This window comes from Cyprinus carpio, chromosome A3 (assembly GCF_018340385.1).
Source record: "Cyprinus carpio isolate SPL01 chromosome A3, ASM1834038v1, whole genome shotgun sequence".
Taxonomy (NCBI): Eukaryota; Metazoa; Chordata; class Actinopteri; order Cypriniformes; family Cyprinidae; genus Cyprinus; species Cyprinus carpio.
The window spans coordinates 32,659,375-32,677,056 of NC_056574.1; the positions used below are offsets into that span (position 1 = coordinate 32,659,375).

Here is a 17,682-nt window from a genome sequence, read left to right on the forward strand (position 1 = left end):
GCGGGAACGCTCGTGACGCACATCGGTGAGACGAACGCTTCCGGTTTAAATTCCTCAAGTCAACAATGCAGCTTTTATTTAATAACAATTAAGATCCTGAACGCTGTATATTTTAATAAAAATATTAAAAGTTAATGTCATTTTTTAATGCAAGAAAATAACCATAAGCTTAATATTATATTAATACAAATTAATCAAAACTATTGAAATTCGCTCTATTTGCAAAGAATACGGTAACTAAATTATCTCTTCTATTTTAGTCTTACCTACTTTAATCTTTAATGTGTTTGCTTAAGGCTTGTAATATGTACCATTTGCATTTGTGAACTATACTTTCAACAAAGTTTATTGGTAAAAAATACATATGTAACAAACTAAATAGTGGTTAAAAACATCCTTTACATTTAAACCGAGGACAGTATTCTGAATTTTTATTTTGATTTGCCCTCTTCGTGATCATTCATGTCTGAACATCCAAAGAGCAAACTAATTTCATTTTCTATATAAAAACATCAGCTTGTAAACAAATACAGTATGTACCCACTATAAATGCGCAGCATTTCTGAAAAAATACGAACATACATTAGAAGCTTGTGGTGTTTAACAAGGGCTTTCGAGAAGGATTTGTTTTTATTTAAATCATATCATCTCAAAAAAAGCCCACAGAGCAGTGAGAATGAGATCATGATACCATCACTTACCTGAGCTCTTCCCTAAAATGTAATGTTGAGTTTTTCCTCACTTTCACAGCACCCTCCACAATGGATCATAATCAGAAGATAACAGAGGCACTGGACATTACGGGTTACCAAAACCTACATCCTCTCTTGAATCGGCCCAAATGCGGACGGCAGACACTACGCCAGATTTATAGTGAGTCGAACTTAAACATTTGTTAAAAAAAAAGGTTAATTTCAGACTTCCCCCGGTCCTTTCTCACTTCATTCTTCCCAAAACGTTCATCCTTTTTTATTTTTTATCTAAATAGTTTAGTCAGAGACATGATTTGTTGCCATTAATATTGCACATAAATTTTCATATGGCTGTGATTTCAAGAAGTGTTGTGAGGATTTCCAGAAAAGAAGGATTTCAACTTTAAATGCATTTATCTGCTAAACATCCCTTCAAGAGTACACATACAAAAAACATACAGACAGCCTCAAAGACGACAGTCGAGACTCCATGATAAATACAGTGGAGAGAGTCTGAGATAACATAAAAGTAATCTTTATTTTAATTTTATTTTAAAGGCTGGGAACGAAAGATTTGGAAAAAAGTCTACTTAAAGTTCTTGAAGGTATCATTTCATGGTTAAAAATGGAGGTACGTTCACTAAAAAATATTTGCCGAGCCAAACTTACCCGTCCTACCAGACAAAACTCACTAAATTCTTCTACCAACCAATCAATCAATCAATCAATGAAACTAACTGAACAGTCAGTCGCTCGCCGGCGGTTTCCAAAAAGGAGTCAATTCCAGGACTGCGGCCCATTTTGAGAAAGTCTGTGTAGCGTCTGTCCAACAGTTTAAGCATCACTGTGCTTTGCCTTTCCCATCTCCACACCAAAAAAAAAAAAAAGCACATGAAGAAGATTCTAAACTCAAAACCAAGAAGTAAAAAAACAAATCCTGTAACAGGTCTTTGTTATTTTCCCATCTGCAAAAAAAAAAAAGATCAGAGAGCCCGGATGAACATGAAAAACAGGGAATGGCCACTCGACCGGCTCTTGAAAATGAAACGCATAAATAGACATCAGCCTGTAAGTCCAGACCACAGGTCCACGAGGCAGAGACGAGAGAAGCTTTCTGGACTAATGTGGCCAAACATCCCAGCTGGTCGCTCTTTGTTGGCAAACAGAAGACTGAGAGAGTAAAAAGGTCCCAAATGTAAAAGGAAGGACAAAAACAAACCCCCTGCTGGATCAGAGAGAGAGGGAAGGGTCTAAGACTTCTTGGAGTCTTGTGTGCTCCGCTTCTTAAGGTCACTCAGGTCCACTGGTATAAAAGCTGAAAGAAAACGAAGCAGACGGGTTCAAAAACATGCCATGAGCTTTGTCCGTATGAAACGTCAGACTAAACTCACAATGTAGGTTGGGATTTGGGTTTTTCTCCACATACTCCTGCGGTCCACGATCATTACGCTCACTGCTTTGTGGAGATTTAACGTCTCTCAAAACACAAAGCCAAGCTGGAAAGAAAACACACAAGCATTACTGTCTTAGTTCACTACTAAATTTATATGATTACGGGATAAGGATTTTGTAAAGATTGCATCCATAAAGAATCGTTTCTAGCCAATCAAATATTTAAAAGCGGAGCATAACTATAAGTTTCAGTGATGTTCTCAGGCCTGGAAGACACACTTTTCACACTCAAAAGCTAAAAAGGTGTGTCTTAGCTAGGGATGGGCGATATCTTATCGTTTGCGATATACCGGTAAAAATTCTCCCCACGATAAAAATTAGTCTTCCCACGATAATAACGATAAAGTCTAGTTGATGACACATTTCTGTGTGCGACTGTGTGGAGTGATGTGAAGGAATGCGGACGTGAAATTGAGCAGCTCCTCATACAATCTGGAACAGGTTTGGATAACACTGTACAGTGCGACAAAAATCGGTCTGAGCCTTGAGTAAATGTACTACAGTAGCACGTGTGCAATACAGTTTTACATGTGTATGAGTCGTTTACAAACCTGTTGTCCAACAAAGATATTATTTATTGACGTGCTTTTTCTCCATATTAACTTCATAACAGGTTTCAAATAACTTATTTTTGAGATCAGATGTGGTTTCGTATCACAGAATAAGGCAGAAATCATACTATTTTATAGCATTATATACAGTGATAAAGGCTATGTCGATTACCATTGCATTATAAATATACTTTATTCTTATGAAAATACCCAAGATTGCTTGAAGAACACAGACCATGTATTTTGTGCAATCGCGTGTTTATTGTCTTCAGGTTTCCTCAGTCAATATTTCTCTATCTGTGTTTTATTCAGCTACAGCGATCACTGGCTACCTCTGTCCATATCAGTGATTTCCTGGAGCATTACTTCTACTGTGCATATGTGGAGTTTCTGCGCAAGGGCGCCCTCCGGCTTCCAGTATGAAATAAATAGTCGTGTGTACTGCTCACAACACCCTATTTTGGGTAAAACTAGGAAAGATAATACTTTTCTCTAAAAAAAAAACAGGATTCCCTAAATTATCGTCATTGATATCGTTATCGCAGTAAATATCAGAAATTATCGTGATACATTTTTAAGCCCATATCGCCCATCCCTAGTCTTAGCTCTTACTGTCGTGGATGAAGCGCACATTTTCTTCATGTGCGGGTGTGAAAAGCTCTCCTGTATTCGTTGGTGATCGAGGGCTGGAAGTCCTCTTGTACGTGTGCATTCTAGGGGTAGAGGAGCTGGGGGGAAAAAACAAAACAGAAATCAGTAAAAAAAGAGAAACTGTACTTAAGTGCCACAAATAATGCGTGCACAAAGTCCATTTTTGCTACAGTTCCAAGAATCTATATATAATCATAACTTAACTACTGTAGAAACCACACAATCACCATTGTTTATGACTCAAGTCGTTTGTTTTTAGCAGTGGTGTTATGTTCTGACTCGAGTGCATTCCCTGATTAAGTCTCTCTGTCGGAGTTATTAATGAGGTGACCCTTCACAAACACACATGACTTTACCTCGTCATTCTGTTCAGTCTCTCGCCTCACAGTCTCAGTATGAGGCTCAACAGCAATGTGTGCCCGGTCTTCAGTGTTTTCTGGGGTGGGGAGAAGATTTAAGGAGTTCAGAGAAAAGACACCGATTCAGCAAACCTGAATACTACATCAGCGGTGCACGCTTTATTAGGTGACATGTTCGCATCAATCTGAGATCAGTGCAGGAAGAGCATCAGTGATTTAAACACACATGCATTATATTCATCAGTGCATACACAGACACAAGCTACTATATCTCTGTCTCAAGCGAGAGGATAAGGTCTGATTTAAGGAAGGTAATTCAGCAGCTCGGCGTTTGTTATTGTTTATGAGCTGCTAGCAGCTAGTCTGTTAGCATTGTGTTTATGGTTGGAAAGCGCTGCTGCCTTCACACGCAATCTGCGCATAAACACGGCGAAGACATCACGAAACATTCAGACTAACGCTCACATGGTGGAAAACACGTAAATGAACCGGTTCAAACCTGTCTGTGTGTTTCTCTTTCTTCAGCTATCTTTGTATTCAGGCCTGGCTCGGCCGAAACGTTGCTAATGCCAACTAATTATTTCCGGTTCAGCCGAACAAGCTGAGAGAGATGCGCATGCGCAAACAGGATTATTATTATTATTATTATTATTATTATTATTATTATTATTATTATTATTATTATTATTATTAACAAACAACATGGCAATATCGGTACATCTTTGCATCATATACACAACAAAATCAAAAAATAAAGCTGCATTCTTGTGAGTTTATTGGCTACAATAGTATATAAGTATTATTTTATGTATACTGTTATTGTAATACTGTATTTATTATCAAGTAAATGCAGGCTTGATGAGAGCAGAAGAAACTTCTTTCAAAAACATTAAAAATAGTAATGTTTCCAAACTTTTCGTCTGTACTGTATATACATACATATATATATATATATATATATATATATATATATATATATATATATATGTATATATATATATATATATATATATATGTATGTATATATATATATATATATATATATATATATATATATATATATATATATATATATATATTAGGATCTAGGTTTTTTTTGTAAATCATATTCTTCTATAACGGAAAAAGAAAATTATTGCATTTTTCTTTTTCATCACCTTGAGAGATTTTGTATAATAAATAAATAAATAAATAATGAAATGCACAAAATGTTGGTTTCACCTTCAAGTAGGCAACGTTACTTAGCTTTGTGTGTATAAAACGAACAGGGGTAATGCGTATTTAAAGTTGTTTTCATAAACACTGTTTGCAAATATGAATTGGAAATGATTTTTCATTTTTGAAATAGCCTCTCAACTTGAACCTCAATATGAATTTAGTCTCCTGTTGGTTGATGAGGAAATCTTATTATATCTAGTCAGTCATATATTAAAAGTGCTAGCGGTTTTGCTCACTTCAACCAACCAACCTGATGATGCACACCTGAATATGCAAAACAATTGACAGAGAGTGTTTCTGATTGGCTGTAAAAACGTAGGCCAAGCCCCTTTGGACTGTCACGTGTGATTTACGTAAGGAAAAATAGTCGTAGTAAAATTATATTGTGACACTTTTATTCGGATGCAGCATTTAGATCAATGATGTTTTTGTAAATGAATGTTGATAAATACTGATGTTTATTACTGTGTCTTATTTTATGTGTGCATAACGCAAATTATTAAATATCGTTGCACCTCGTGCATATAGTGATAAGTTGGTTTCTGAATCTACTTGGCAACAGTGAATGTTGCTGAAATGAAGATTCCTCTTTCTGAAAATCATAACTTTTTAAGGTCAAAGCACATGGACAAATATCAAGACACACGTCAAATATTGCCAGAAGGTTAAAACAGAATAAGTTATGTAGTATTAAGAACTCTGATTTTCATAATGTTCAAAGGGTTTGATGCAAATCACAACTCAATGTTTTTATAAAAGCAGCTTTATTTATGAAAACCTTGTAAAAAAGATAAGATAAAGATACAACTTTGAGAAGAGACATTCAAAATGTCAGTAGTGCCCTCACTTTTAACAGTAAAGCACACACCCTCAGTATTTCTTCATATGTGAGTCTGACAGCAGGTTCTGATTCTGTGCTCTGCTGCCCAGCAGACAGACGACAACGCTTCATTCTGGTTTGTGCAGTTCTCAGCAAACATCTCTTTGCATCAACAGGTTTGTGTCCTTGTCAAATAAAAAAATCAAGAGCATGTCAAAGAGACCCCGGTACAAAGTATGTCTAACACATACACATAACACAACAGATATGCAGGGTTTGGTGTTCCTCTGTACTGCATAATAATGTTGTGTCTAGCTAAAATCCAAAAAAAACAAACAAACAAAAAGATAAAGATTATTCAGGAGAACCACACAAAATGCGAAGCTCAGGAGAGTGATCTGAATGTTTTTTTGAAAGCTAGCTTTAACCAGCAAGTTCTTCCGCGGGTCAGCACTCAGACACAGCCTGTCTCGAAGAGCTTGAGCAGTTCTTTGCCGTCTGGGTCGATGAGGTCTGCGGGTTTCTCTCCGTTTTCATTTTCTGCTTCCACACTGGCCCCCAGAGAGAGAAGGTACCTGAAGGAGGAATTATATTTGACATTTTAATACAACTAATTTAGCAAACATTAACAATCTGTTCACCTGATAAAGAAGAAAGAAGTACACTTTAGCATACTTGAAAAATTAGTACAGAAATAATATGCTTAAGTGCAACTGACCTAATGTTTTTGGACACTTCATTGATCTTAACTGCAATTAAATGAAAATGTTATATAGTCTAATTTTATACTTTAGCTGAACTTTAAAGTGCTTATTTGGCCCTCTTATGAGCAGGACTTAAGTAAGACTTTAACATGTAATGTAATATTTATTTCTATTGTCTTCACATCAAACACATCAACATAAGTGTACTTATTGAAATTATGAAAAAAGTAAAATGTCTGACATTATTACAAAGTGCTTACAAAGTAAAAAGTACTGTGAAACAGTCATGAAAGTGTCTTTCTTTAAAATCACTTAAGTGACCTATTATTTCAGAATTATAGTACCTGCAAATCCTTATATATATATATATATATATATATATATATATATATATATATATTAAGATTTGAAGTACAAAACAAGTTAAAGGGATACTCCATCCCAAAATGAATATTTTGTCATTAATCACTTACCCCCATGTCGTTCCAAACCCGTGATAGCTTTGTTCGTCTTCAGAACACAATTTAAGATATTTTGGATGAAAACCGGGAGGCTTGAGACTGTCCCATAGACTGCCAAATAAATAACATAACTAAAATAACATAAATAGTTGTTATGAAGTGACAAGAATACTTTCTGTACACGAAGAAAACAAAAATAATGACTTTATTCAACTATTCCTCTCCTCTGTGTCTCTCCAAATCAGCGTAGCGCCATTTTGGCAATTCTGAGCAGTACGCAGGTGGCGTACGCTCTTCTGTGGCAGCTGTGCCACAAGGATACGTTTTTTGAATAGTATTTACTTATGGAGTATTCTGATGATGCTTTTCACACTTTTCTGGACCTTGACACTGTTATTTATTTGGCAGTCTATGGGACAGTCACAGGCCTCCCGGTTTTCATCCAAAATATCTTAAATTCTGTTCCGAAGATGAACAAAGCTTTTACAGGTTTGGAACGGCATGGGGGTAAGTGATTAGTGACAAAATTTTCATTTTGCGGTGGAGTAACCCTTTAAGCATTTTTTTCACAAGGGAGATAAAATGAATGCTAAGCTATTATAATTATCGACTCTGTTCCTCAACCCAGTACTACAATAAAAATGTAGTCCAATTAAATTAAAAATGTTAAATATGTTATTTTGAGTTCTGCCATGGTTTTCATGTACATGAAATTCATGGCATGTAAATGAAATCCATTATTTTTTTTTAAGGTTTTAATTTATTGCAATACTAATTGGTTTTCAGACGGTCACTTTTTTGTTTGTTTGAGTATGAGTGTGTAAGTTTGCTCTCACCGTGCAATCTCAGGATAACCGTCGCTGCACGCCATATGAAGTGGTGTCCAGCCGTTCTCGTCCCTCTGATGAATGTCAGCTCCATATTTTATCAGGAGCTTCACACACTCCAGGTTTCCTGAGAGCACGGCTTCATGAAGTGCTGCCATTCCTGAAAAAAAGCCATCTTTTGTTAGGGTGGGCTGCTCAATTTCTCTTTCCTGACAGCAGTGAGATTAAAGGGGTCATATGAGGCGATTTCAAGTTTTCCTTTCTCTTTGGAGTGTTACAAGCTGTCCGTGCATGGATAAGATCCCTAAAGTTGACAGCCTGGCGCTTCTGACTCACAGCCTGTAAGTACGTTTTCATATTTAAAGAATTTGCCACTGACTATTCAAACACGAGTTTTGAGCAGTGTAGGGTACATTTGTTGTTTCTCCAATCACAAATGCAGACATGGTTTTATATTTATGCGGTGTGATGCAACACAATGCGTAAAAACACAGTTATTATAATCAGTAATTATGTCCCCACTGGATGCAAGAAATGCCTTGTTTGTAATGGGTTTTATTGGTTTTGTCTCGTTGTGCCGGGACACAAGGCATCACAATATATGTTGAGAGGCATAACATTTCCATCACATGCTTGAGGTATTCGGCCAATCACAACGCACTGGATAGCTGGCCAATCAGCATACACCTTAATTTTCAGACCGAGCTTTGTAAAGATCAACGTGTTTCAGAAAGGTGGGGCATAAAGGAGAAACAATAATGTACAGTATGTGGAAAATAATGTGTTTTTGCGAACCTTAAACCACACAAACACATTTCATTACACCAAATACACAAAATAATGTTCTTTTTAGCAGCATCATATGACCCCTTTAAACCTTTCCAGAAAATACCTCAGCTTTAATTCTTTCTCCCTAAACAGACAAATCCAAAATCTTTTATTAATTTTCAAAGTTTAGTGTGTAATTTATGTGCTACACCAAACATAATTGCAAAATAATCCCAAACATTCCTGAATTTTCCACTATTTGGCAAACATCCTTCCCAAGGAGGTTTAATATACCTGAGAGAGCTATTCATTTATGTTCCCATTCATCTTAATGCCAGTTGCTCAGCTGGCGCATATAGCCGTGGAAATCTGTGATTTGAATTTTTCCACCATATGTAATAATTTCTGGAAATCTTTTAAACCAATCACCTGAGTCCTCATGCGACTTATCACTCTATATTAGAAATCCCTGACGCTAAAATATAAAAATATAAGCCAAAAAAACTATTATTCTCCTTAAAGTAAATTTTTTGGCACCTTTTTTATTGAATTTTTGTTAAAACTATTTTTCATAAGAATACTCGCTACTTTTGAATAGACATCCAAGGAGTAACAAACTTCTTAAATACAAAGCAAAAGATAAAAGAGAATAATGTTTTAAAAAACTCCTCCAAAAAATTTCACATATAAAAAATCTCAAAATGTCGTTAGAATAACTTTGTCGGAGCAAGATGGCGATGTACATTTTGTGCATAAAATTCAACAGGACTTTTAAAAACATCTACAAAATCATAGATTAACATATCACAATTGTACAATACTATGCTATTTTGTACATGCAACTTAGTTACATTGTAAATAGTAAAAAAAAAATATTATACCAATTATACCATTGGTTGAACCAGAAGTTGTCATGTCAGACTGCTATGTTTGATCAGTGTTTTAATCACGCCATAAAACCAAAGAGTTTACAGTCTTCAGGAAGTCGACCTACGAATGGTTTACTTTAATTTAACACACTTCACCTCTGTGATTCGTTATTGGTGATACAAGTGAATGGATTTGTTTGCACTGGATGTATGCAAGGTGAGATTCACTCACCAGAATGGAAGATGGTGTCCAGACGCACTTTCCTTGCCCTCATAAACCGACCGATCTGTTCCAGCTCACTGTGCCGGACTAAGTCCTGGAATACGACATCATTTGTGAAGTGCACAGCCCGGGGAGGTTTGAGGGCTACAGTAGGAGTGTGCTGTACGCTTGTCCGGGGCGAGCTGCTCTGCCGGGACGGCTTGCTATAGATGGGGGTGTAAGTGGAGGTGGGCTTGTAAGCAGGTGTGTAAGCCGGAGGAGTGTAGTATGATGGTGTGTGGAGTCTAGTAGGGCTGTACTTCGTAGAACTGTAGTAGCCAGGTGAGTACGAGCTGCTGGAGTAGTGTGACGGTGTGTAATTTGTGGAAGTGTAGTGTGTGTTGGAGCGTGTGTACTGTGACACCGGGTACTGGTAGCTGTACTTCATTCCCGCAGACGCCACGGCTTTGCCTCCCCCCTCAGCTCTAGGCTTGAGAGGAGGACAAAATAAACTCTGAAACTCAAGTCAAGCTCCACGCAAGAGTAAAATCCTTTTTCGGGGGGGGTGGGATCTTGAACCTTCACTTTGGGTTCACACTGTCTTCAGTTTTTACAATCCGCTTCAAATCCGAAATAATGTCACTTTTCCAGAGGAATCAGTTCCTTTGTGAGGGGATTTGTTTTCTTGTGAAGTTTTGTTAGTTTATCTGTCCCATCACCACTTGTTTCATCAACTTTATTGCACAGTGTGCACAGTCTGCTCTTCTGCCAGTGAAGGTTAAAGCAGGGTCTTATATACCCTTTGTAGGGTTATTTTAGGGATGTCATCCCTTGTATCGAGTGACCGTGGTGTAACTCCTCCCACCCTACTTTCACATGAACATCAAGTTTCGACTCCGCCCCCTGATAAACATCTATGACTGCACCAGTGAATGTCCTCTGAGCAGCCTGCAGAGTCTCCTTTGAAAAACTTACCACATAAATGAGCTCATCCTCGGTGGTGTGATTGAGCACATGGGCAACAGCTGAAGGGAATGAGTGTTTTTTACGAGAGGAGCTTCACTCTAATACCTGCAAGAGACATGTGTAATCATGTTGATCGTAGGTTTTGGATATCCACACAGCTCAGAGAACACTGTGCACTGATTCTCGAGAACTGCAACTAAACAAGTTACAGGGCTGAAAACATAAACATTTTTTGGGTTGATGTGCCAACATGTATTGAAAATACTCAACAGCATTATTTGAAATATCAACATAATCATATATACATACATACATACATACATACATACATACAGTACATGTACATACATGAATAATGAGAAATAAAACCAAAGATATTGAAACGATGTTTGGAAGTATGTGATTCCAAATGCAGCCAAGTTGTTATGCTATTGACAAAATAATCATATTTTGCAAATAATATTAAAAAAATATAAATTTTGTTGGTTTAATGTTGTTAGCTCTTCCGTGTCTACTTAAGGTTTTAAATTTTGCTTAAAAATGCAAAGAATTTCTTTAAAACTTTAGTAACAGAGTTGATGCAATGGTTGTGAAAATACAAGAATTATGAATGTTGATATGATGACAAAAAAGGCACTGTGAAACCTATAAAAATGTGAATTTTCTAAAATGAGGACAGTAATATATATATATATATATATATATATATATATATATATATATATATATATATATATATATATTATTCAAAATTCTTAAATGCAATATAATTTTTAGCACAGCTTTGATAAACAGAAAAAAAAACAACTAAAATGTTACATTTGAGTTAACATTCTAGTGATAAAATTTGTTTAATAATAAAGTTTGAATCTTTTGATTAATTTTAATATTGATATTTGCAAATCTAATGGTAGGTACAATGGTGGGAAAGGTTTTGTCCCATGTCTAGAATCAGTGTTCAAATGTGTGCATATTTTTATTATTTGTAAAATGTATACATCAATATTACATTCAATTAACACCTTATTTTAAGGTGACGTAATTACACGTTACACATACTTTAGTAAAAAGAGCCAGTTATGCAAAATTACAAACAACTAACCATAACCCGTACAGTACAGTAGTCAATTAAGAGTATTTATTTGTTTAATTACACTGTAAAAAGTATGGAAGTTTTTTTTTTTCAAATCAGTGTATACTTCCATCGAGCAGCTCAGACATGTCTAACATTTCCTTTTGAGCAATACCCCACATCCAGTCATATACCGCCATTACACAGAGATGATATCTTTTCCCTTTTTAATTAAATCCTGGCAAACCAGATTTCTTCTTTACGACCTTCAAGGACTTGAAAAGGTCAGTCTGATGTACGTGTCTGCTCTCACATAGCTACTCTGTGTCCTGAGCAGTCATCTGTGTCTTTTCACAATCCTCTGATCCTCAGGTCTGACCCGCACCACTGCAGCTGTCCTCCAGGAGCATCTGAGCTGCTTCCATCCTTGGTTTCAGGCTACAGCATTTCACAGGAGGTGTCATCCAGCCTAGAGAAATAGCAAGGACATAATCCATCTCAGCTCATATTATCAACACTATTGTGACCTGAAAAGCAAAATGAAACAATAACTTTAAACCTGGCTTTATAGAGTGGATTTCTCTTCCGGAAATGTTTGTAAAACTGTGCGTATTTAATTAGATAATGCCCTATTTGCATATTAAAGCATAATATTTAAAAAAAACTTGCAATACAAAACATTTGTCTTAACGTAGGGTGATTAATCAACTGGGGAAATTATGGAGACATATATTGTTTAAAAGTTTTACCCTAATTGTCTGTAGTGTGGAAACATTTTATATTAAGGAACAATTCTCACTACTAGCTAGTTGTTTATTAGAATGCATATTACTAGCATATTGATTAGTACTTATAAAGCACACCATATCTAAACTTAACAACCACCTTACTATTAATAAACAGCAAATTAGGAGTTTATTGAGGCAAAAGTCATAGTTAATAGTTAGTTAATAGAGAGAATTGGTATCCAAGCTAAAGTGTGATCTGTAATGTCTTTCCTTTAATGACTAAAGCATCAAAAAGTGCAATATGTCAGTATATGATTGTTTGAAGTGGCTCTGAACTGAAGTCTAGACACAGAGATATTATTAAGGTGGAGATAATTGAATTTTCCCAGTCAGGGGTGGCTGTTTTTACTCTGACTATCATATTGCACACTCTCTTTTATGGCAGTGCCACTCAGCTTGGGCCCACAGTTGAGGAGAAAATGAACTCGATTGGCTGGAAGGGATTGTTTCTTGTAGCATTGCATCACCCTTGGATACGTGCCAGCATGATGCGACCTCTTACGTGATCAGGTCAATAGTGCAAATAAAGCTTGTTAAACATAGTACAAGCACCCCTACTCACACATGCACACTGCTCTGAAGTGTACGTGATGCACACTTCACTAACAAAGAACAGAGAACTTACCTACACAGGACTGATATCAGTAAGATTTAAAAGAAGAAAATAAATAATACTTTAATTCAGCAAGGATGCATTAAATCGAACAAAAGCAACAGCAAAGACATTTATAATCTTACAAAACATTCCAATTTGAAATAACTTTCTATTCATCAGTACATCAATAAAAAAATGCATTACAATTTCCACAAAATATGAAACAGTACAACTGTTTTCAACACTGATAATAATAAGAAATGTTACTTGATCAGCAAATCGCATATTAGACTGATTTCTGAAGGATCATGTGACACTGAAGACTGGATGCTGAAAATTCAGCTTTGCATAAAGTGCATAAAATATCCTAAATTAGAAAAAAATTATATCAATATAATATCATTATTCCATTTTATTTTTAAATAATGTCCATCAAAACTCTGCTGATTTAATGTGCTAACTTAATGACACCCTACACATTTGATGCTGTGATGTTCTGGGTTAAAGCTAAGAACTAGTAATAAGAAGGCTGCTAGTTCACCACTGAATAAAATTATTAACCTTGGGTTGCCATCTGCTGCAGTAAATGATTACTTATGATTTTGTTTACCATGTCTTCATACAGAGAATTTATGTTCTGCTCTGATGCTGAAAAGCTGCCCATTTATGAGAGCTTTGGTATTTGACCTCTCTGCCTCTTTGGCTGCAGTGTCAGTCCTGCTGTCACTTCGTTATATCTGCTACATGCTCAGTGCTTTACCATAGAAGGCCTGATGATGTGGCTGTCAGGTACCGTGGTATTAGGTGTACTTCTGCAAAGCCAGTCCTGTGTTCAAGCACAGCTAAGTCTACAGGCATTATAACCTGGCAGATTCACTTATCAGTGTTCAGGTGTTTGCAAGTGGAAATATTGATACCAGTCAATATATTCAACATAATTGAAATTAAATATTAATGTGACTTAAACACAAATACTTGAAATTAAGATGCAAAGCAAAAGCAAAGCAGTCAACCAATTAACTAATGAAAAAGTTGACACTTAAGCCCAAAGTAGGCTATACTACATGTGTGCATGTTACACATTAAATAATATTACCTTGCAATGACAAATAAAAGGTTTTACTTTAAAGTACATTTTGATCATTCTTTTAATAATCTTTTGTTGTCGTTTAAATAAGTACACTTATTTTGATGTGTTGACTAACATACTGAAGCACATGTAAAGCACTTGATTATAATTTTGCCTGTAGTGTGTTGCTTGATATTACATTCAAGGCTTTGACAGCTTTTCACAGCTTTGGGACTGCCCGCTGTGGCCTGTTATCTGTGAGAAGTTTCCAGGCTTAAACTGAGCTTTGCACTCAGCAAAACAAGACTTTTCCACACCTGGCTCTGGTTGTCACGGAAAAGACACATGGATGCCATTGCATAGACTGTAGAGTTGCCACTTGCTTTCATTGAGCTTCCTGTTGCAGGTCAAAAAAAAAAAAAAAACAGAACTTAATTTCTGAAGTATTAGTAAATTTGGGGCAAAATGGTTTGGTTGCACAAATAAAATAATTACATACACATACATTCAAAATAATCTTTCACCAATTCACCTAATATTCACATGTATAATTATATATACAGAAAATGTATAATATAGCATAAAAATGCGATATTTGTATCTGTACAATCTGTACGTTTTGTAAATGCAAATTTAGAGAAATCTGGCAAAACATATTCCTTTATTTATTTACTGATACCAAATCTTGCTAAATTGCAACTCATAAAGATCATTTATTGCCTGTCATCTGCATTTGAATGAAGGGAAATACATGTGAAATAAATGTGCAAATGACATGGTATAATGTGATATAAAATGCCATTATTTTATCAACTATATCTGTCTTTCTGGTGGAGATACATGTTGATATTAATATCATTTTAACACTAGCACTTATTCAAGACACTATGTCATACACAAAATATGAAACACGTAAGACACCAAATATTAAAAGCAGTATGAACAGATGATCTCCTGGAACTGAAAGTCAGTCAATAGAATTAGTGCAGGTTCTCTAGGGGCTGTTCATAATGGAGCAGAATTTAGCTCAGATGGCAGATGTGAAGCTTAATGGTGGAGTGTAGCAAAAATAGGTCACAAGACGCTGCTCTCACCATCCTTGCTTTGTGCGTGAAAGCAAAAGTCCCTTAATTCTTCTCTGACCATTTACACCTGGTGTATAATGTTGGTGTGCTGGTGACCTCACCAGATTTCTTAACTAGTTTAACCAGCAATTCCTCCTTGATCAACCAGCTTAAACAGAAAGGTTAAGTTGGTTGACACCATGCCTATAATGGCCCACCGCATAAACTGGCCTGCACCAGCTAGAGCCAATAAGTTTTGAACAGAAAGGCCATTTTGAGCAGCATTTCATGCACAACCACCGAACTGGCTGCTTAACTGCCATACTACAATGCATCACTAGAGAAATGAACTAGCTAGACATGACAGTTTCCCAAAACTTTAGGAACATGGTCGCACATCCGTCACTGTCGTTAATGACATGGTAACAAACACGGCATCTGAGGACTCCTTTGATACTTTTTGTTCTCCTTTGTGTTCCTTTACCTCCAGATTTGATTCAATTGCGGGTTCCCTATCACATCACACTACCCCAAGGTTCTCAACTCTGGCCCTCGAGGTCCACTTTCCTGCAGAGTTTTAGCTCCAACCCTAATCAAACACGGCTGAACAAGCTAATCAAGGTCTTCAGGATTGCTAGAAAGTTACAGCAGGTGAGTTTGATCAAGGTTTGGGCTAAACAGGAAAGTAAATCTTGAGGGCCAGGGTTGAGAACCTCTTGTGTAGAGTGCTGCAGTGATGACCTATTTTTGGCATCACACTGGTTCCCTCAACAAAAACACTATAGAATTTTTCCAGTGGCTTTTGGATTATTGCAGAAAACAAGCTCTGTGACCAACAAAAGTTTTTGATTCCTACACATTTTGTTTATGATTATCTTTAGAAATTAACACAACTTTTAATAAATTTGAAGCCTAAATACAATCAGAAGTAAAACAACTTACCTGTTTGAGCAGTTCATGGTACACAAGAAACTCCAAGATGTGAAAACATTTTGATCCAAAAATACATTGTGAACAGTATACCACACCTATTGACTCGTAGGCTATGATGCACATTTCTATAGAAGAATAAAACGTCATTAGCATGCGCTAGTGGTAAATAAAAAGAGCATAATGAATCACACTTTGACAGTTGTAGTTTTTATGTGTGCTGAAAAAAGTGGGAGTGGCAAAAGAGGAAGAAATAAGAGCTTGAGGTAAGCAGTTTTATATTTTAGCGCCATGTCGCATTGATTTCATGTCGCATTTTTATTGGTTGGTCAGTAAACATGGGTCGTAACTGCAAACACACTGTGCAAAGAACATGCTGAATATCTGACTGAATTATCGTAGGCTATCGTGGTTGCAAGAGTGTGCAACGGCCATCTTTGAACCTCTCTCACTGTACGACAAAGGACCACCAATTAGGAGCCACGATCATAAAAATCGCCACGATTGTTTCACGATGCCAATCTTTTGTCTGGGACAGCCGAAAATCGTGCAGTGTGTCTCGGGCTTACGAAAACAAACCGGCCCATAAAACCCCAGCCCTTACAACATATCTACAATACAGCCACAACTAGCAACGCCTTACCAAACACACACTCCTGCGCTGATATCATACTTTCAAGAACTACAGGTTGAGATCTGTTGTTGCAACCACACAACTTTGCAGAGACGTTTGCGAATGTTGTTGGAACTATTTGGGGAAAAACACCAAATTGTTGAACTCTGTTGATTAACGACAGAACTCGCTAACAATACTTTTGGGACACACACCACAGGTCTACTAGAGCATGGTTTTGATGGAATCTCAAGCTGGTCTTGTAGCAGTTAGGTTAACACTCTTAGCTCATGCTAATATTATGAATGAAAGAACATCCCTGATTCTTTCTCTCAGATCCAAACAAAACAAACCACAAATACAAGATGTCCAACTCAGAGAGCTACACAAAATGATTCCCTCAAAGCTTTTTATGATGTGTTTAATGATTTGACTCTTTGTTTCTCGCTAGTCTACTGTATTGTGTGCCTGCGGTTTGTTTTGTGCAAATGTGAGCGGGGACACGCTGACATTGAGCAGGTATGAAGAATGCTAGCTTGGGAATAGCCTGAAGTTCTGAGTAGAGCTACACAGCTGTTTTAAAGTGTTGCAGGCGCATGTGTGTGGCTGACTTCATAGGGTGGGTTAAAAGAGCTTTGATGGCATGATTGTTTGTGTGGGGATTGAGTTCCCGATTCTAAAAAAAAAAAAGTGGGTGCTTTGAACGGTCACTATGTTGCTTACACAATGGGGGCATGAGTTTTGCCCATTACGCCATCAGTAGCCAATGAGTATGTGCTTAGCAAAGAAACAGGAAGTGGAAAGGACAGTACAAGGTAAGCCAATTTAGCCCCAGGGGAAAAATCATCAGAGTAACACTCAGCAAAACAGGTGCCATGTTACAACACACACATGTTAGTGCTTTACACTTCACAACAGGGGATAAAGGGGATCGGTCAAAACAGAGCTCGAATCCTCACAGACATTGAGGAACACGCATCCATCCAATATTCAGATAAGTGGTTCATGGAT

The 17,682-nt window shown here is 36.7% G+C and overlaps 2 protein-coding genes across 3 annotated transcripts; both read right to left on the minus strand.

Annotated features, from left to right (window-relative positions):
* Positions 1 to 1,211: 1,211 nt before the first annotated feature.
* On the minus strand, positions 1,212 to 4,331 carry LOC109092396 (mapk-regulated corepressor-interacting protein 1). 2 transcript variants are annotated; one of them, XM_019106182.2, is made up of 5 exons: positions 4,205 to 4,331; positions 3,703 to 3,782; positions 3,308 to 3,423; positions 2,084 to 2,188; positions 1,212 to 2,007 (listed from the first exon to the last, which is right to left on the minus strand). In XM_019106182.2, exons 2-5 carry the CDS (start codon positions 3,708 to 3,710, stop codon positions 1,943 to 1,945), a joined length of 294 nt encoding a protein of 97 aa, XP_018961727.1. In that variant the 5' UTR covers positions 3,711 to 3,782; positions 4,205 to 4,331; the 3' UTR covers positions 1,212 to 1,942. The 2 variants fall into 2 exon arrangements, with proteins under 2 accessions (XP_018961727.1, XP_042586683.1); XM_042730749.1 differs by having other exon boundaries at positions 4,171 to 4,233.
* A 1,339-nt stretch (positions 4,332 to 5,670) lies between these two features.
* LOC109092370 (protein phosphatase 1 regulatory subunit 27-like) lies at positions 5,671 to 10,330 on the minus strand. The gene is made up of 3 exons (XM_019106151.2): positions 9,605 to 10,330; positions 7,745 to 7,895; positions 5,671 to 6,318 (listed from the first exon to the last, which is right to left on the minus strand). Exons 1-3 carry the CDS (start codon positions 10,020 to 10,022, stop codon positions 6,198 to 6,200), a joined length of 690 nt encoding a protein of 229 aa, XP_018961696.1. The 5' UTR covers positions 10,023 to 10,330; the 3' UTR covers positions 5,671 to 6,197.
* Positions 10,331 to 17,682: the final 7,352 nt, after the last annotated feature.

Excerpts from the sequence above, each read along its gene's own strand:
- LOC109092396 (XM_019106182.2), bottom strand. Across the intron at positions 2,189-3,307 it reads TGTGCGCTTCATCCACGACA|CTTGGCTTTGTGTTTTGAGA; the intron begins GTAAGAGCTAAG and ends TTTTCTTTCCAG. Across the intron at positions 2,008-2,083 it reads CCCAAATCCCAACCTACATT|CTTTTATACCAGTGGACCTG; the intron begins GTGAGTTTAGTC and ends GTTTTCTTTCAG.
- LOC109092370 (XM_019106151.2), bottom strand. The coding sequence starts at position 10,022 with ATGAAGTACAGCTACCAGTACCCGGTGTCACAGTACACACGCTCCAAC. Across the intron at positions 7,896-9,604 it reads GGACACCATCTTCCATTCTG|GAATGGCAGCACTTCATGAA; the intron begins GTGAGTGAATCT and ends GCTTTTTTTCAG. Across the intron at positions 6,319-7,744 it reads GGTTATCCTGAGATTGCACG|GTACCTTCTCTCTCTGGGGG; the intron begins GTGAGAGCAAAC and ends TTCCTCCTTCAG.